We start from the raw sequence: 20,723 nt of genomic DNA, 5'->3' as shown, positions 1-20,723 counted from the left end.
TGATCCAGGTCAGTGTGAGAGAGCGGCCCGGGCTGTCAATCAAAAGTGAATGCATAAATAATTAGGACAGAACTGACCCGCCTGGCCAGTCTTGAGTCTTTCTATTTCAAGAAATTCAGGTTTTACATCAAAGCAGGTTTTTTTTATCTTTTCAAAGTCTAGTAGTAGAAAAGTAGAAAAATACGTATTTATTGTATTTTAGTAACTAAAGGAACAATTTAAATGTAATAAAAGGGAGGTTGCACTGGGTCTTTAAATCTCAAAACTACTACATAACTGTAGAGCTTCTACATAATTCCCAGTTCTCTAAATTTCATTTTAACTGTAAAAGAACTAATAAAAGAAGGGTTATTATTACAAAGAAATGCTGAAATCAACAGGTGCTCCCCCTCCATGATACAAACACTGACGTAGACTATTGGAGTATATAAGGCCAGGATAATTTAGCTCTCGCATTCTCTGGCACCTGTGAGCGCTCAGGCTCGGACGTCCTGCCCCGCTCAGCGTCAGAACGGTCCAGGGTTGGCGGTTTCGCGCTGGCACAGAGATGGACTCCGTGTTCAGGAGAGTCCGGATCCAGAGCCGTCTGCTCAGACAGTGCCTGGCCGAGTGTTTGGGAGTCTACGTCTTGATCGTGAGTATTTTGTCGACTCTGGCTCCGTGTGCGGACGTATAGTTTTATAGACATATTGTGGATTTGTTTTCCTCTGATCATTGTGCTGAGGTTATTCTGCATTCCAGCTCTGTTCCTCCACTGTCTTTGTCCTTTCCACGCTGTCCTGTCTTCAGTATGTGAGATGAACCCTCATACAGAAACAGAGGCATCTTCATCTCATCTTTTCTGCCAATCGCTACCTATCAAAGTGTAATTCTTGCAGACAGCAGAATGTGGCGCGTTATTGCCAAGGCCATCTTTGTGTTGGAAAACAAGATGAAACGCTCAGCGCAGCAATATGTCCAGCAACTTTCCAGATGCGTTGAAAAGATTTATTGGCTGACAAAAGTGCAGATTCCCAATCAGTGGCCATAGGCGCAAGTGACTTGCCCTACATTTGGACTGCTGTGACAAAATGTGTAACAAAAAGACAGACCAAAACTTGCATGTGCTCTTCCTCTCTCATTACATTACATTACGGGCATTTCGCAGACGCTCTTATCCAGAGCGACTTACACAACTTTTACATAGCATTTTACATTGTATCCATTTATACAGCTGGATATATACTGAAGCAATGCAGGTTAAGTACCTTGCTCAAGGGTACAATGGCAGTGTCCTTACCTGGGAATCGAACCTGCGACCTTTCAGTTACAAGCCCAGTTCCTTACCCACTGTGCTACACTCCGTCACCTTCTCTCCTTCCCTCCTTCTTTCTTCTGTCGTCTTTTTCTTCCCCTGTTCATCTGTCTTATGACCCCAGCAGTCCGTGCATCACTCGAGTCATGTGCTTCCTCCCTGATTTACCCTTTTCGCTGGCCGCAGTTCTCTTAAGGTCCCAAATAGAGCATCTGTGGGTTGACTAAGACGGGAAAGCTGGAGGAGACTTTGACCCTAAAACTAATGGGGTAAATCAGATCGTCCTGATTCAGCAGGTTAATGTGTGAGAGTATTAGACAGACGCACACACTCACACACAGCCACACACATACACACGCACACACACACATGCACTCACACACACATACAAGCACACATATACACACTCACACACACACCTACACACACACACACACACACACACACACACACTCTCACAGAGTCGGCAGTGTGAAAGGCCTCTGTTGGCAGGGAGCTGGGAGTTGCCCCAGTGTAGCGCTCCTGTCCTTGGGCTCCGGTCAGTACGCGGCGGGGGCGTGGCTCGGCGCTCACAGCTGACAGGGCTGCTCTTTGTGTAACCGCAGGTGTTTGGCTGTGGGGCCGCTGCCCAGGTGACAACCTCTGAGAACACCAAGGGGCAGTACCTGTCCATCAACCTAGGCTTTGCCCTAGGCACCACCTTTGGAGTCTACGTCTCTCGAGGCGTGTCAGGTTGGCATACATCCTTTATTTCTATCCTCTGTGTTTAATTGTTCGCTTTTATCTGGTTTCATTTTGTTGTTCTCATTTCCTGTTATTTCACACAATGCCTCATTCTAGAACTACCTTCTCTAGATGCAGACACCAACCACCCCTCTGAGGACTGAGGCTCCCTTTTTAAAACAGAAACCCCACCCTCTTGGTCCCTACCATGACCGGAGGTGGCTCATTAATTAACAGTTAATTACCCAAACACTATTACACTGCCTATACAAAATCACTGGGCAACTATATAATCACTGCTGATTGTAAGGTAATTAAGCCTACTTTTAAAATCAGCAGTTAAAAATATTTCTACCTTTTACAATGTGCGTTGGTCTGTTCTAATGGCCACCATATTCCCAATACGTGGCACACCAAGTGATACAAAATAACCAGGAGCCTTATAGTCTGTTTGGTCCCACTCACCACCCGTACCGCGGAAGTTTTCGTAACATGGAAGTTCCCAGATTTACACAGAAGACAAACAAACATAATGCGCTACCAGACATAAAACAGAGACCACATATCAGTAAATAAAATTGTTTAAATGGGGAAACTTGAATGTGTGTGTGGCCTATTTATTCTGCGGGTGTGCAGCAGGGTAAAGTTGTAGTATGACGTGACTGTGTTTGTATATATGAGGGTTGAAGAGTTTGCCCTGAATTCTGTGCGTGCACTCACAGAACTCGACATGCTATCTTTTTACTGGAGGAAAAAACTGTTCGTGGACTGAGTATGTGTTAAATAAGTGTGCGGCCGTGGCTGGTGACAGAACTCTCTGTCACATCACCTCCTTCCTCTTCTGGATTTGTGATGACTGCAAGACCAGATACCATCAAGTCACCCAAGCGTTATGATCCTTCTTCGTCTGAAGCCAGGTGAGCGCTCGATGGTCAGTATCTAGATCAATTTCCCTGCCTAGCAGAGTGTAGCACAGTGGGTAAGGAACTAGACTTGTAACCGAAAGGTCGCAGGTTCGATTCCCGGGTAGGACACTGCCGTTGTACCCTTGAGCAAAGGTACTTAACCGAAATTGCTTCAGTATATATCCAGCTGTATAAATGGATACAATGTAAAATGCTGTGTAAAAAGTTGTGTAAGTCGCTCTGGATAAGAGCGTCTGCTAAATGCCTGTAATGTAATGTAATGTACTGTAGACTGTCCAAGGCCCATTTGATTGCCTGGCACTCCTTCTCAATCGTGGAGTATCTAGTCTCCCTTGGCAGTAGTTTTATGCTCAGGTACAGGACTGGTCTCTCCTCTCCAGGCGTACCCTGTGCCAACACTGTCCCGATGCCCAATGCTGTGGTATCTACCTGTACCAGGATCCGTTCTTTGAAGTCCAGACTCTATAGTACAGGAGAGGAACACAAGTTTTTGGCTGCTTTGGTGGTTAGATCGGTGAGAGGTATGCAAATTGATGAAAATTGAGGGATGATGCCACCCGACAAGGCCCAGAAAAGACCTCACCTGCTTCTTAGTGCAGGGTTCTGGACTGTTTCGGATAGCTTCCACCTTTTCTACTTGAGGTTGAATTTGGCCTTCCCCTAGTTGGTACCCAGGTATTGTCCTTCTTCCCTCGCTCACTCACATTTCTGCAGGTTGAGGGACAATCCTGCTTCATGGATCCTTCCAGGGATCCGCCGAAAATGCTGGAGATGATTACTCCAGGTGTTGCTATGGATTACAACGTCATCCAAGTAGGTCATGCAGCAATCCTCACAGCCTGGCGGTACCCTGTCCATTAGACGCTGGAAAGTCGCAGGGGTTCCATGCAATCCAAATGGCATGACTGTGAATTGGAATAGGCCAAAAGGGGTGCGGAAGGCAGTATATTCCCAGGAGACCTCTCCAAGGGTACTTGCCAATACCCCCTACAGAGGTCAAGAGTTGTTATGCATTTTACCTGATCAATTCTCTCAATAAGGTAATCGGTGCGAAGCATTGAGTAGGCATTAAACTGAGATATGGGATTCAGTTCACGGAAGTCCATGTACACCCTGAGTGATCCATCTTTCTTTGGGACAATTACAATAAGACTGTTCCACTCACTGGATGATGGGTCAATCATGCCCAGGTCACACATTGTTGCAATCTCTGTCTTCTGTGGCTCCAAAAGCTTTTCAGGTATCATGTATGGTCTATGATGCTGAGGTATTTGCTATTTCAGGTAGATGGTGTGCTATAGTCCCTAGGTCCTGTAGTGCCGGTTTCTGTTGGAACAGGTCAGGGAAGTCAGAGAAGATGATCTACAGAATACCGACTTGGTTTTCCTTCAGGTGGCTTAAGTACCCCTGGCTGCATTGTTGCCGCACTTCCAGGTCGTAAGCCTCTTCTTCATCCTCGTCCACTTTGCGCACCATAAAGGCTGTCACAATTCCCATCTTCCTCTCCTTCCACTCCTTTATGAGGTTGACATCGTAGGTCTGTTTGTCCTTACCTTGATCAGGGTGGTGCCATAAGTGACAGGGCCCATCTTGTGCGTGATAGGGACCTTGCCATTTTGCTAGCAATTTGCTTGTGGAGGTGGGTAGGAGAAACAGGACCTTCTGCCCTGGATGGTGTTCTCTGTGGTGGGCATATTAGTCATAACACCTCTTTTGAGCTTGCTGGCCTTTTTGCAAGTTCTCTCTGGCTTCCTCCCTGTACCTCTCCAGGCGGTCTCTTATGTGCATCACATACTGCACAATCCCCGTCTCTGATGAGCTTGGAGACGGACTTTCCCAACTCTTCTTTAGGAGGTTCTGGACAGGCCACCCATACACCAGCTCGAATAGTGAGAATCCTGTGGAGGTTTGAGGTACTTCTTGGTAGTAAAATAGCAAGCAGGGCAGCTACTTGTCCCAGTCTTTCCTGGTGTCATCCACAAACTTCTTCAACATATTCCTGAAGGTCTGATTGACAGTTTGTGGGTGATAGGAACTGGTCTGGATGACAGTGATGCCTAGCTGCACATGGAGCTGCTTCACGAGGAGGGATGTGAAGTTTGTACCCTGGTCTGTCAGGGTTTCTGCAGGAAAGCCAACCCTGGACAGCTGGACTAGGTCACTGATGATCTTGGGGTAGTTACGGAGCGTAGTGGGAAAGCCTCTGGATATCAGGTGGCATAGTCACAAACAAAAATATAGCGATACCCAGCACTGCTTTTTGCCAAGGACCTGACAATGTCCATGCCAATGCACTGGAATGGTATGGAAATCACAGACAATGGATACAGAGGAGCTCTGTTTACTGCAAACCGACCAGTGACTCCCATCTCTATCTGCCTATCCAAATCTAGCTGAATGCTGGCTAGTCTTTGAAGGTTATTGGGCACAGGGTGGCTTTGAACGTTGAGCTTTGGACAGTTAGCAGATAGTTGAAAATGAAAAGCCTGAATAGCGTACCCCCTACAGAGTGTTAAATTTCCACCCAGAGTAACCTCAAAAACAATAAAGCCAAAGTAACTAAGCAAAATAATAAACTTATGTCCCGATGAAAGGATTTTCAGTCCAGCTGGGAACACAAATTAACTGCAGCATGGTGAGCAGAGGGCAAAACGAGCATACGGTCAAACATGAAATCCAATCAGCAAACAAAACAGAGGGGCTAGGCAGGAATCGAATATGAGAGCGAATGGTCAGACACAAAATGAGAAGGGTTAAGGCAAGAATCGGTGTCGAAGGGAACGAGTCAATGGTCATACATTAAATATAATCAGTTACCGAACCAGAAGGGCTATACGGGATTTGGAATCAAACTAAGATAGGGTTGAATACACAAAGTCGAACAAAGCAATTTCTAAACACACCACACAAACAAACAAGTTCTAAGAGCAAGCCTCTGCTGGTAGGCGGCAAACAGTGGCATTTTCAAGTCGAGCCACTGGGTACAGAAACAACCAATTAGATGACAATCTGAATGAAGAAACACACACAATAGTAAACACAAACTTATGACTGGGGTTGTAACAGGGTGTTGCATTTCAAATATAGTTGATGACATGGACAATAGTGTAACTAAGCAAGCTAGTTTGGGGTTTGCACCACTTTGAGAGCTGGAACTAAAGTGTGTGTTTTGTGATTAGTGTGCCATACAGTAAGTGTCCTATGTGGTAATCATGCTGTGCAGTGAGTGTGCTATGTGGTAAGTGTTCATGTGGTGAGTGTGCTCTCTCTGTCCAGGAGCTCACCTGAATCCTGCAGTCACCCTCAGCCTGTGCATGCTGGGAAGGCACCCTTGGAGGACTCTGCCCTTCTATGTCTTCTTCCAGGTGTTTGGGGCCTTCCTTGCCGCTGCCACTGTCGCCTTGCAGTACTATGGTGAGCAGGCGGGGATAGAAAGCACCACCATACTGAAAGTTTCTTTCCATACAGGAGAGGGTTAAGCAGTGTATGGAGTAGCTTTTAACCATATTGAGCAGTTATTATCATATGGAGCAGTTTACCAGGACTTGCAGCAGTGTCAGGAGTTTGTTGGCCCAATTCAAGAGCTAATCTGAGTGGGCAAAATTAGAGATAGTTAATTTTTTTTAATTACATATCTCTATGCTTCAATATTAGCATCAGCTAAATATTAGCTTTTACAGTTTACTAGGGTGAAGTTTATATGAGAAACACAAAAAATATGAATAAAATATGAATCAGAATGTATGTGTGTGTGTATGTGTGTGCGCGCGTGTGTTTGTGTGTGTATGTGTGTGCGCGCGTGTGTGTTTGTGTGTGTATGTGCGTGTGCGCATGTGTGTGTGTGTGTGTGTGTAGATGCCATTATGCACTTCAGCAATGGGCAACTGACTGTAACAGGACCGACTGCCACCGCTGCAATTTTCGCCACTTACCCTGCAGATTACCTCAGTCTGTGGAGTGGCTTCGTTGACCAGGTAAGCTCACCTGAGTCTTCTGGAGATCACTGCTACCCCAGGCACAGCGTTCTTCTTCTTCTTCTTCTTCTTCTTTTTCTTCTTCTTCTTATTATTATTATTATTGCTGTTGATGTTGTTGTTGTTGCTGTTGTTGCTGTTGTTGCTCTTGCTGCTGCTGTTGCTGTTGTTGCTGTTGTTGCTGTTGCTGGTGTTGCTTTTGTTGGTGTGGCTGTTGCAGTTGGTGTTGGTGTAGCTATTGCTGTTGTTGCTGCTGTTGCTGTTGCTGCTGTTGCTGTTGTTGCTGTTGCTGGTGTTGCTTTTGTTGGTGTGGCTGTTGCAGTTGGTGTTGGTGTAGCTATTGCTGTTGTTGTTGTGGTTGCTGTTGCGACGTGCGCTAACACTGGCTGTGTCCCGGGCAGGTGATTGGGACTGGCATGCTGCTGGTGTGCATCCTGGCCGTGGAAGACCGCAGGAACACCCGCATCCCAGCCGAGATGGCACCGCCTCTGTTTGGCCTGGTTGTCCTGGTGATCGGGATGTCCATGAGCGTAAACTGCGGCGGCGCCCTCAACCCGGCCCGAGACCTGGGGCCCCGGCTGTACAGCTATATCGCGGGCTGGGGAGAGCAGGTGTTCTGGTAGGTCACCCTTACACCCCCTGAACATGCATCCTCACACCCAGCTAATTCACACAGATATACATAGTAAATGGTAAATGGACTGCATTTATATAGCGCTTTTATCCAAAGCGCTTTACAATTGATGCCTCTCATTCGCCAGAGCAGTTAGGGGTTAGGTGTCTTGCTCAGGACACTTCACACGCCCGCGGTTTGAACCGGCACCTCCGACTCAGACATCACTCTTACCTCTGACCATGTGCCCCATCATACAAACTAATGTAACACACACCGATGCTAATAAAATAATATTAAGTAATGATGGATCAAACCGAAGCTAATGGATATTCAGGAAGTAGTGGTGCTAGCCACCATTAGTAGTGGTCTGCAGTCATTAGGTTAAGATGATGGTACACGATGTCACATCTCTTCCCCCCTCTCTGTCTCTTCTTCTCCCTCTCTCTCTCTCTGTCCCCTGCTCCCTCTCTGTTTCTCCCTCTTTCCCCTCTTCTCTCTTTCTCTCTCTCCCCCCTCTTGTCCTACTTCTCTCTCTCCCCTCTCTCTGTCTCCTCCTGTCCCCCCTCTCTGTGTCTCCCTCTTTCCCCCTCTCTCCCCCCTCCCCCCCTCTCTCTCAGGGCAGGGGGAGGATGGTGGTGGGTCCCTCTGGTTGCTCCCTGTGTTGGAGCGCTGGTGGGGTCCGTAGTGTATGTGCTCCTGATTGAGGCACATCACCCAGAGCTGGACCTCCACCTGGAAAAGGCCGACCAGTGCCAAACCGTGGACAACAAACTGGCTCTAGAGCTGGAGGGGGTCGAGCTGGACCTGAATTCCCCCAAGGGCTGCCCCAACGAAGGGCAGGAGGGCAAGAAGGCTGCAAGTGGGAAGGGTGAGGAGGGGTAGTACGGACAGCTTCGTAAATAATTATCACACAGACGCTTGGCATGCAGAGCAAGCCACAGTAGCTCAGTTAGTTTGAGTCGTGGGTGTGGTCACCCATACGCATTTACAGTGGGCACAATTTGTGACATCACTAGAACCTTTCATTCTTCTGTTGAGACACTACAGAATTACATCATGTAATGTTGTAATACATTACAGGTTCCATCATAGGTTCTGAATGGAATAGAATCCGCTGTTTGATTTTGGTAATTAGATGAGAGTTCTGTTAGCCCTCAAACACATTTTCGTAAATCCTTAATTGTGATCATGGAGAGCCCAGTGAACATAAATAGGTTTTCACAGAATAATTATTTTTGGATATACACAATAGTGTTAGTTATAGTAAAGGCTAAAGTATGCTATTAGTTATAGGATGGTGTAGTATTGGTAATAGTGTTATTTCATAATAAATAATGAAAATATTTTTGTATTTAGTTTATTTGTCTGTGAATGCACCGTACTGAGAAGTGGGCATATTTCTGAGTTTTATTTGACAATGTATACTTTCATACTTTTTGCTGTTCCTTTTTTCACATTGTGAAAGAAAATCATTTGCCAGTGGTGGTATATCATATAGCTGCAATACACATTTCTTTCCGTAATATATTTTCTTAAATAAACTTACTAAATTAGAGTATGTTCTTTGTATTTTCTTTGCATTCTCAACAAGACACAATTTATAGAAAGCTTGACATTCACTTTGTGTAGCCATTCCAATTAAGCATTTGCAAGATGTGAATGTTATCTTATCATGTGAACCTGCAGGTAGTAACATGTAAGTTAAAGTGTATAATTTATGCTTGTCAAGAACAAGATTACTTGCCTCCATTCTTTGAAAAATCAAATCCAGCTTCTTACACCTTGTATATTGATTGAAATATGGACTCAGCTGTTGCAAGAAAAAACCTTTTTTTTTAAACATTTTTTTTATTGAAACATTGAATACACATGGAAATACATTCCTCTCCTTTGCTTCTCCAACACATTGGACCTTTCTTGCCAAACAGCAGGCCACAGTAGTGATGCGTGTGGAAGAAAACCCATTTTCACTCTCTATTCCTGAGGTCAGCAGAATCAAAGCTTATTACAGCATATGCCTGAGATGGACACACTCACAAAGTAGTTCTACAGTGTTCAATGTTCACTCAAAGACAAAAAAGGCATTGCCTTAATTTACACCAGTGACTTGTTTTTTTCATGCATAAATATATTTGTTTACTATAGCCTGGTTGGCTCTGTGGTAAGTTGACATCAAGTTAAATAAAGAACATTCCACAAAAGTCGAAGATCACAGGGCACGGAATCATCTTTCACAAACCAAAGTCACAGGTAAAAATGACAACTGACCGAAAAATAATGCTGCTCATCAAGGCTTTTCTTAGAAGTTCATTTTCTTTTCTTTTTTTGACCATTTTGCCCTCATGCAAACATGATCGGGAAATTATAGGTTTGATTATTTTCTCCATCTTCTCTTTCACCATATTTGGTTTATGTTGCGAAAGCACTGCAGTGGCTATTACCTGAACAGACAGCAGCACCTGTGGCCAATCTATGAACAGATTGACCCGAGAAAGCATTAGGATGAAGCGGACACATTTTGGTGGCTGAGTGAAACCCATCAGTAGCCAACGCATTGGACCTTTCTCACCAAACAGCAGGCCACAGTAGTGATGCGTGTGGAAGAAAACCCATTTTCACTCTCTATTCCTGAAGTCAGCAGAATTAATTCATTATTATTATTAATTAATTTATTATAGCATATGCCTGAGATGGACACACTCACAAAGTAGTTCTACAGTGTACAATTGATAGTAAAAAAATCACTTTTTCCATTCTATTTTTTGGTCTGTCCATCTCTAATTTCTCATTTCCTATTACATCTCTGTGTCAGGGCGTTGCAGGAAATTCTGGCCCCAACTCCACAACAAAGCCTGCTAAATACATGTTTTTTAGGGCCTCTCCCTAGACTCTGGGCCCTGTAAAGTCCTTACATTACATTACATTATCCAGAGCGACTTACACAACTTTTACACAGCATTTTTACATTGTATCCATTTATACAGCTGCATATATATACTGAAGCAATTTTGGTTAAATACCTTGCTCAAGGGTACAACGGCAGTGTCCTACCCGGGAATCAAACCTGCGACCTTTTGGTTACAAGCTCAGTGCCTTACCCACTGTGCTACACTCCGTCTTTACCCTTATTACCAGCAACTACAGAGCTCATGCTCTAGGTGCCCAAAGATTTGAGGCGCTGAAGTATCTGGTTATACTCAGGTGTATTTTTGCTGAGGTGCTGATTTTCTTTCACCCACGTCTTCAGTCTACCCTCTGCGTTTTGGTCGATGATGCCCATCTTCTGATACTCGCTGATTAACTTCATGTAACCGGTTTTGTAGTAGCAATTTGTCCCTTCTTCTGTAAGACTTCTTAATTCTCCCTGGAATGAACGAATCTGTATACCTAGAGTAAAAACATTTAAACATTTCACAACAAAAGCAATACTGAACACGATGTACAGAATTAATGATTTACTGAACTGTTATTCTACTATAAGTATGCTTTCAAACATCAGTTGCTAATGACAATTGATCATTGAAATTACATTTGCCTTATCACGGCAAGTAGTAGTTTTTAGTCCCAAAAACATGCTAACTCTGAGAAACATGGATAGAATGTCCATCGTTTATTTCGCAGTTCTCCAGAGGAATGATCATTGCTGTCTGTGTTGTCATCGCATACATCGAGAAGCATTTCAGCCAGTAAAATGACATTTATAGGTTTTCATAAAAGGACATGTATTGTTTCTCCTGCTGCTGCCGTTGTTTTATAACAAAAGTCTAAGACTAAACAGACGACTCCACATTTGGAGGCCTTGGAAGAAATCACTTGGTTTTTTTTTTTCAAACTCATGCATACTGGTTTGTTTGTGCAAATATAACAACTTCTACCTCATTGGAATCGTAATTTCAATAGCCATCGGACATTCCAGAGGTACAGCTGTTTAAGTAAAAATGGCCACACCCCTGACAATTGATTTACATGTGGCAGCCATATTGTCTTAAAAAGTACTTTTAAAAAAATAATTATTGAGGTTCACATATCACAGATTATTTCAAGGCTAATCTGGTGACGATAGGCCAAATGGCCCCAGACTAGTTTGTAATCGTAGCCAGGGTTTCCGCCAGTGTATTGCAAGCCCGGCGGCCCTTCAGGCCTAAGTTGACCCCCCGCCGGGCCTAAGCATCGGGGAAATTATTATAATTTTTTTTTTTTAAATGTATTTTTAAGTTATGTTTTTAAATTACAGTTACAGTGGGGCGGCTCGGTTGAAATGTTCACCAGCGACATCTGTTGGTTAAAACATAAACGCAATAGGAAAACAGCAGGTCTGAGATCAGTGTTCTTTACCCTCATTGTGGGTAGAGTGACATTCAACCTTTTTACAGTCTCTGCATTCAAGACACTTCCAACTACCACAAGCTAACGTTACCTAGCAAGCCACCATTTCTTATTTAGTAGGCTAACTAACCTCATTACAAACTGCGTTATTACTTGGTAAATGGACTGCATTTATATAGCGCTTTTATCCAAAGCGCTTTACAATTGATGCCTCTCATTCGCCAGAGCAGTTAGGGGTTAGGTGTCTTGCTCAAGGACACTTCAACATGCCCAGGGCGGGGTTTGAACCGGCAACCCTCCGACTGCCAGACAATTGGTCTTACCTCCTGAGCTATGTCGCCCCTTCATCTCGTCGGTAAGTACATTCTTTTTATATTAACTTAAGCAGTGTGTAGGTAACGCTAAACTAGTAGCATGAATGTGAGGTTCGAACATTACATGACTTATTAATCGCCATCGAAATAACAACTTCACGTTTATTAATAACGTTAGCTTGATGACATTGATGTGCACGACAACGTTGTCATAAAAATTTTCCCGACCGTGAAAACTGCCTGACTCGTTTACATTTTGGACAGATGTGGCTCCTGAGTAGATCTGTCGTTGTTTCCATCGCAGTACTTTAGACACAAGCAATATCGAAAAAATCCTGAAACTTCTTCTTACCGTGAAGAGTGCCTGACCCTCAACCGTAGCGTTTTTTACCCAAAGATGGTATTTCTCGATATAGCGTAATTTTGCCGCTCTGTTAACACATTTCTTTGCCAGTCAGGCACTCTTCACCGTTGCAAATTTATTTATCCCCCCCCCCACCCCCCATTGCCTGCTGCTCTCCATCCTTGCCGTCCTGCCTGTCCTGTTCTTGTCCACAAGTGCTCATGTAATGTGAAATGCAAGTAAAGCATGCTTCTCATAAACATAAAAAAATCTAGACTGCGGATTATAGTGAATACCTTGGGTTCAACCACAGTTGGTTACGCCGAGCGCACCACTCGATCAAAGCACGGTCAGCCACTAGTGCTGAATCCTGCATGCAGTTCATTACAGTCTTTCTGCAGCACCGTAGCTCTAGCATACGTTTGGTGCAACCTACAGCGATAGCAATCATTGAGAATAATTCCCTTTCCCAGATTGGTTTAAAATATGGAAGTGAAGTTGTGATAGTGATGCTATGAATAATGTATTCAATAAAGAATTTGCATATTTACAGTTAGGACCATAATATGAACCATTGTTCAATAGTGCAGTAGTGATAGGAGACATTTAGTCATATAGCCCTTATAAATGGTATATCACTTCATGTATAGAAGTATAGAAAGTATAGAAAGTGAAGGCAAGTCATGTTGCAGTCATTTGTGCAGTTAAAGAATATGATGCATGCTTTCCATGGCAACGAACTGGCGTACAAGGAAACATTTTCAAGGTTAGCTGCTAGGAAATAATTCAATTTCTTTTTTTAATGAAATGTCATAGCCTAATGCATACAGAAATGTGAATATTTTTTGTCATCAAACAGCCCAATTTTGTTCTTTGTCCAAGAAATAAATGAAAAATGAAACAATTTGCAAGGCCATCATACTTGTAGAAGTAATAATATGGCTATACGCCAAGGCTCATGAACTACACGCTGTAGTCGTGTTTATGGGGGTGGGGGGGGGGGGGGTGGGGGTGGTAGAGGGGTAGGGTTTTTATGGCCTGCTTGCAGCTACCCTGTGTGAATGTGGGGGAGGGGGGAGGGAAGCCGTATGAGTGACTGTCTATTCAATCTGAATTCTATTAGAAATGTCATTGTTGCTCAGTCAAACTTTATTGTAACAACTTATAATTTGTCATGGACTGCAAACCTCATGCAAATATCATCCATATCAACTCTGCGGTGCATTGGATTAAAGAATATGTCTGCACTAATGATTTCAACATTGCAAATGTGAGGTGGTGCTGTAGTCCGTGCACAAAACATGATACACACGATCTACGTGGGTTCCTTTCCTCAATTTGTATATTTTGAAAATTTGAACAGTGGCTGGATTTAAAGAAGGTGTGGTCAAATATCTTTCCCACAATTTTTGAATATTCATATTTGATTATCTTTAAGAATCGTGGCCTAAGTGGGATGTACTTCTCAGGACTGTTGGAAGGAAAATCAGTTTGTTCCCCAATTCGGACCAATTACTGTAATGTTCTCCCAAAATTATTTGCTTGTTTCTGAGAACTGGCCATTTGAACCAGTTCTTTTGGTATAGTACCCCCAAGTAGTCACATTTCCCTAAACTTGGTGTGTCTTTTTGGGACTGAAAACTACTATGAAAAATTGTCATGCCCTAGAGTGAACAACAACGCTGTCAATTAAATAAACAAGTCCTCTTTCTAATATCAAATGGTTGCCACTGTGAAATCGGTCGTATTGGGGTGAGTTTTGAATGCGACAGAGATAATATAATAATAAGTAATGGTAGCAGACCTGTAAGTAAATTTTTCAGTTTCATTTAAAAAAATGTATTTAGTGCACCAAGATTGCAGTGCTATTCAAAATTGCATACAAATTTGTTCTCAAATACAATTTCAGAGTCCATATACCTTACTAGGATAGCAGTAATATGCAGTAACACTAGTACTGCCTTGGTTAGACACATACCTCGATAGAACTGCAGCTAAAGCAGCTCGCCCACTTCCCTCCAGACCACACAAGCTGCTACTGGTGCCTTTGCACCGTTGGTGCTTGGCCCCTAATAAATATAGACCAGCTTTCAGCTAGCCCACTAACACTGAAATTTGTAAATACTGTACCTGCTTGTCTTTTGAGCTTCTGGGAAGATATTGGGTTGGCCATGATCATGGCCTGTTTCAGCAGGGTCTCACCATCCCCACGCAGTAGCGTATCAGCCAGCAGTGCCCTGGAGAGAGAAAAGGAGGAAACGGAGGCTGTTAAAGCTGTTTCTAACAGGGGGAGGTGAGTGTCTGTTTGCTGTCTGGTCATTATGACTGAAAGCCAAGAGCAATTACAATGTACCACCCTTCAAGGTGTTCCACCCATCACGATCCAAATCAGCATTTTTAAACATATCCTTTGGAGGTAAATACATACTTTTTAAGAGGATAACCATAAAATAAATGTTTTTGCCACTTAAGACGATCAAATTTTCATCCTCAGAGCAGTAACGGGGAACAGCAGTATCCTTCACTCTAGTGCAGGTCTCCATTATCAGTAGTCAAAAAACTAAATAAAACAAATAATTATCTTGCTAAATCATTCTCATTTACTTACAATGCCACCCAGCTAACGTTCTAGAAAAAGAATGGACTATTAAATAATGTAAGATAACTTAATAAACATGCTTGGTCCTAGTGATTAGAATTAAAATAGTATGGACCCACAGTGTATGAAAACTCTTCAAATAACCTCAGATAATATAGTGAATAAATAACTAACTACTATTTGCTGTGTTGGTGGTTTCCAAAATGTTAGCTGGGAGGCAGTGTAAGTCAATGAGGATGACACAGTAAGCTAGAAATTGGCATATTTGATGGGCACCAATAATGGAGGATGAAGCTAGTTAGCAGAGGGAGGATGTTACTGACCCACAGGACAGCCCTAACAGAGACATTATGGCATATAGCCCTTATGGCTGGTATATCACTTTAAATATCAATGCAGAGTGTTATGTTATGTCTCATCTGCATTCTGTTGTACAGTATGACTCACCTGCATTCTGTTGTACAGTATGACTCACCTGCATTCTGTTGTACAGTATGACTCACCTGCATTCTGTTGTACAGTATGACTCACCTGCATTCTGTTGTACAGTAGGACTCACCTGCATTCTGTTGTACAGTATGACTCACCTGCATTCTGTTATACAGTATGACTCACCTGCATTCTGTTATACAGTATGACTCACCTGCATTCTGTTATACAGTATGACTCACCTGCATTCTGTTGTACAGTATGACTCACCTGCATTCTGTTGTACAGTATGACTCACCTGCATTCTGTTATACAGTATGACTCACCTGCATTCTGTTGTACAGTATGACTCACCTGCATTCTGGGGCGCCCCTGCTGTTTGCAGTTGTCAAGGCAATACGGTGATCCTGGTAAAGAACCTGCATGGCCAGGTGAAGATTTCCATTTTTGTCCTCTTTTGTCACCAGCGTATAAAGCTTTGAATGCTCTGTTCGCTCTGAATTCTTAAGTTTCTTTAGAGCTTCTTTTTTTGTTCGAGCTATAGCAAGTGTGCCATTTGGAATGAAATGATCCTTCTCCACGATTTTCCTTCCAGATTCAATTGTATTCTTTAGACTATTTGATGCAGGGAAACAAAGAAAAAATAAGTTCATTCCGAAATCCAAAGCTAAATCCATGAATTCATATTATATTGTGGAACTGCTTCGCTTTGAAGTGAATTTTGAAGTATTAAATTCATGTGAAACCTAAGCTGGTGATTACGATTTTACTTTTCTAGATCTAGTTGCTTTTTGCATGACATTGCAAAGTAGACACATGCAATTTCAATCTCATTTCAACATTGAACAAATTAATTAAGTAGCATGAGGAATAGAACTTGCATTCCATAATAGCTCCAAAATATTATCATGTATTTCATATCATAAAGTGAAGTTTCAATTTCCTACCGACTCTGGCAGACAAAGACAAAATCAATTAGGTATTCTTCACAGTATTCTACAGACATGATTAAGACATTGATAGGAATAAGTGACAGACTCTTTCAAGTTAAAGAATAAGGGCAGCATCATTTAAAAAAATGTTTTCTTATTGTCAACATATCCAATGAAAAGACTAAAACCTACAATGCTTCTCTCCGACTCTCAATAGTCACCTAAGGTGACTTAGGTGCATTAACTGTCTTAACTACTGCTTGTATTTTTTCCATAGATTTCGTTGTTGCCGTTCTCGTTGTGTTAGTGTTAATCAGTTAACCTTCAGGGTCCAAGTTGAACTAGGGTTGTTCCCTGCACTTGGACCGGTACTTCTCTCTAGGGGTTTCGTCATACTTGTTCCTGGTTATGGTTATACACTTTGTTGTACGTCGCTCTGGATAAGAGCGTCTGCCAAATGCCTGTAATGTAATGTAATGTCAATACTGTTTGACATTGTCCTGGCCCATTAAGTGCTCAACCATGAAGCCTTTCATTCAAATTGTGCACTAAAATCAGGGATGGTGTCACGGTTTCTGTGCAGGGTAGATCATTTTTCCGTGCCTGCACCGGCTCAGTTGTTAGCATTCAGATTAGCCACTCGGCTAATCGTTATTTTGGTGTTTGGGGACGATTAGTTTCGAGCTTGCAGATTAGCCACTCGGCTAATCGTTATTTTTGGTTCCTGTGGGATGATTGTTCCCGCCATAACATTCCTTGCATTCATGCAGGATTACCACGGTGATGTGTTTCACCTGTTGGCTGCTCACATCTTCGCTGATTACCAGCCACACCTGAGGCTGGATATTTAAAGCGTCAGTAGGCAGTGGAACGGTGCTTGAGTGTAATGTGTTTCGCTCTAGCCAGTTCCCTGACTCTTTTCTGAGCAAGGTATAAGTATTTTAGGAACCAAGGAATTACAAAGAATTCAGACATTTTCTTTTTCTCAGCTTCGGTTCGAAGTCGTTTATTGTTCTTTATTTCTCATTTCCCTGTTCCTTAATTTTTTTATACTCCTTCCTCAGTTACCAATTTAGGTGTTTATTATTCATTATTTGGGATACGTCCCTTAGGAGTATAGCACCCCCTTATTTCGTCTCGCACGAAACGAGTGGTTACTGGAGTGCCCTTCGGTAACTTACAGATCCCCTGTTTGGTCGCGTCTGGTCTTCACACTTCCCCTCCCTCACAGATGGGTATTGTTAGGATGTCATTGATACTGCTTATTTATTTAACAAAAAATGTATATGAGAACTTTTCCTAAAATGGGAGAAATCTGGCAAAATTGGGATCTTGGGAGGACACCAGGAAAGGGAAATAAAATTTGGGAGTCTCCTGGGAAAACTGGAATGTAAGAATATATTATTAAATTTCAAAATTATTATTAAATAAAGAATTTCTAGTGTGTTAGAAAATTGTTTTAATCCCCACTGCTTGTGTGAAGCTAGCCCACATATTCCTCTTGTTTGTAATCAGCCTATATATCATGTATTTATGTAAGTCCCTCATACTAACCACTTTCCAGTTAGCGTATGCGGTTTACATGGGCCGCTGGTTGGTGTAGCGAAGAGTGTTTATACTGTAGAGAGCACCTGGACCTGATTGATTCGTCTTCTACCACATTCCAGTGCATCTCGGGTGCACTTTTCTCCAAGCTATGGCGTCGGACAAGGACAGGCGCACATTCATATGATATTTAGGTGGAAATTAAAGAAAACATGTAGGGGACGAAGCAGGTCTATGTCTGACTATTAATTTCTTTACAAAACATGTGCAGAGCTGTTAACAGTACCTGCATAAGAATGAGGAGGAAAGGAAACTCTTGAGGTGACTTACCCAGTTTGGAGGAAGAAATTATCCAGACTACTATTCAGATATGCAGAATGTGGCAGGTAGCATGTGGATACTGAGCTTGCAAATCATTGCAGCACAGTCGAGGTGTTGCGGGCCAATCATTTATGCCAATGTTTCTCATAAATCCGACGTCATTTGAATGCACATTTCATCTGATTTATTAAGAGTGTTTAAGACATTGCTTTTTGCCAGTAAAGAAATGATGACATTTAAGAGCAAGTTAAGTATGCAAGTGTTAATCCTCAAGCTGCTTTTTGTATGACACTATAGTTTTGACTCCATGACTTTGATTCCAAGGGACCCTTGAGTGAATGAAATATCTGTCACAATTTAAACTATTATTTGCAGCCTATTTTGCTTCCTTTTGGTTCAGTTGATGTCATTCACCGAAACAATACCTTAATTTCTTAAAGCTCTCTTAGGGGGCTCAGATGAAATCTACCTTTGCACTCATGAATGAATGATGAATGGATGAATGAATAAATGAATGTATGAATGAATTACTGAATAACTACCCGGTAATAAGGATGACCTGGTCATCTATAATACTGTAAGGAAATTGACTCTTAGTCACTAACATGTTTCACTAACATGCCACCTCATCAATACCAAGATGAAAAAATGACTTAACTCTTCATATGTTCCAACATATCCAAGGTGGTATTTTACAGCAATCTCATATTCTGTTGTTCCAGGAGAATACTCGTAGGCTTTCATCTCAGCGATCATATTCTTATAGTCATCATCGTTGATCTGTGGGTTTCCTCCTATGACAGCGTATTGTCCGGGAGTTTTCTGCCATTCCTCATAGCTCTTCTGGCATCTTACTAGCCCAGCATACCGTGGAAGGTTCTGGTTAAGCTGTTACATTAAAACAAGAAGTTGGGGAAACAAATGAGGGAAGATCCATAGATTTCATATCTTGGACAACATTTGAGTTTCGCATTGGGTCTCTTAATATGTGTAAATGGAAGATATTTTCATTTTTATCAAGGGTGTCGCTGAAAAAGAGGTCTGATCTCAATTGGCTTTCCCTGAATAAATAAAAATAGTCCTCATGAAAAAGAGTAAGAGTTTTATCCCAATGGTATCACAAAGCTCCATTAGTCACAAGGGGCCAGATTTTCATTCAAAAAAAGTGAATTAACACAACATTATTATTAGTTAACAGTTGACAAAACATGATGGCATGTGATAGGAAGATCAGTGTGTGCTTTAGAAAAATTTCCACATATGAGGACTGCTTGGTACTTACATGTGTATATGTTTGCCATTTTACAGAAACAGTTGTCTGTGTGTTAATTCCCCCCATTTTCAGCTGTGCAAAGTTAACAAGCTTAATAGTAAATCAAAGCAATAAAGTCTAATATTTGGTTGCAGTAACTGCACCAATTTCACAATCAACAGACAAACTTCAATCACCAAACTTTTGGTTTCATGGTAAAGGTCTGCATTTATATAGCGCTTTTATCCAAAGCGCTTTACAATTGATGCCTCTCATTCACCAGAGCAGTTAGGAGTTAGGGGTTAGGTGTCTTGCTCAAGGACACTTCGACATGCCCAGGGCAGGGTTTGAACCGGCAACCCTCCGACTGCCAGACAATCGGTCTTACCTCCTGAGCTATGTCGCCCCTATTATCTTTGAAAATGCTTTTCCAGGCCTTCATTGCAGCTGATCTTTGTTTTGGGGATATCTGTCTTTAGTCTCCTCTTCAGCAAGTGAAATGCATGCTTGATTAGATTTAAAACTTTCCACTTTTTCCCACTGATAATTTCTTTGGTTGTATAGCCAATGTGTTTCAATAAACGTGTCACTGTCTAAAAGTGTTTGCACATGTTCTCTGGCTCTGTCAGCCATTGCATATAGTAGCTGAAATTAAAAGCAAAGTTCGTTCAGAAACAGCACGGCTCACATTAACAAACCCGGGCAAAACCCAGGAAGACCCATAAGAAGCGGACCAAATATGTGCCTGTATTAAAATCGGAGAGCTAGCGACATTTCACTGTCTCATTTGTTAGATTCACATCAAAATTCTTACAGAATATAATATAATTTTCAGTCTAAATCCAATTAAAAATTAATTTGGATTGCACTGATTATGTCTTAATAAAGACCCAATGGGATGCCCAAACATATGCCTGTTCCGAATGATATATATGTATATATATATCGGTTTCAATGCATATATATCAGAAATGATGTGTATATACATATCGGTTTTGATGTATAAATATCAAATATGATGTATATTTATCGTTTTCAATGTATAAATATCAAAAACAATGTATATATTTCGGTTTTGATGTGTATATATATCAAGAAATTATGTATATATATCAAAATCATGTATATA

General features: G+C 42.1%; 1 protein-coding gene and 1 long non-coding RNA gene across 2 annotated transcripts; one reads left to right on the top strand and one right to left on the bottom strand.

Moving 5' to 3' along the window:
- The first annotated feature begins 398 nt into the window (after positions 1-398).
- On the top strand, positions 399-9,020 carry LOC135261860 (aquaporin-10-like). The gene is made up of 6 exons (XM_064348525.1): positions 399-634; positions 1,900-2,026; positions 6,220-6,357; positions 6,799-6,917; positions 7,319-7,536; positions 8,151-9,020. Exons 1-6 carry the CDS (start codon positions 548-550, stop codon positions 8,413-8,415), a joined length of 954 nt encoding a protein of 317 aa, XP_064204595.1. The 5' UTR covers positions 399-547; the 3' UTR covers positions 8,416-9,020.
- A 490-nt stretch (positions 9,021-9,510) lies between these two features.
- LOC135260258 (uncharacterized) lies at positions 9,511-19,999 on the bottom strand. The gene is made up of 5 exons (XR_010331515.1): positions 19,983-19,999; positions 19,001-19,230; positions 15,899-16,159; positions 14,647-14,753; positions 9,511-10,920 (listed from the first exon to the last, which is right to left on the bottom strand). It is a non-coding gene; the product is annotated as an uncharacterized LOC135260258 (long non-coding RNA).
- Between the last annotated feature and the right edge of the window lie 724 nt (positions 20,000-20,723).

The sequence above is a fragment of the Anguilla rostrata genome, chromosome 8, assembly GCF_018555375.3.
Source record: "Anguilla rostrata isolate EN2019 chromosome 8, ASM1855537v3, whole genome shotgun sequence".
Taxonomy (NCBI): domain Eukaryota; kingdom Metazoa; phylum Chordata; class Actinopteri; order Anguilliformes; family Anguillidae; genus Anguilla; species Anguilla rostrata.
This window is presented reverse-complemented; position numbering and strand designations above follow the sequence as displayed.

Coding starts and splice junctions, on each gene's coding strand:
- LOC135261860 (XM_064348525.1), top strand. CDS start 548: ATGGACTCCGTGTTCAGGAGAGTCCGGATCCAGAGCCGTCTGCTCAGA. Junction 635..1,899: donor TGGGAGTCTACGTCTTGATC/GTGAGTATTTTG, acceptor GTGTAACCGCAG/GTGTTTGGCTGTGGGGCCGC. Junction 6,358..6,798: donor TGTCGCCTTGCAGTACTATG/GTGAGCAGGCGG, acceptor GTGTGTGTGTAG/ATGCCATTATGCACTTCAGC.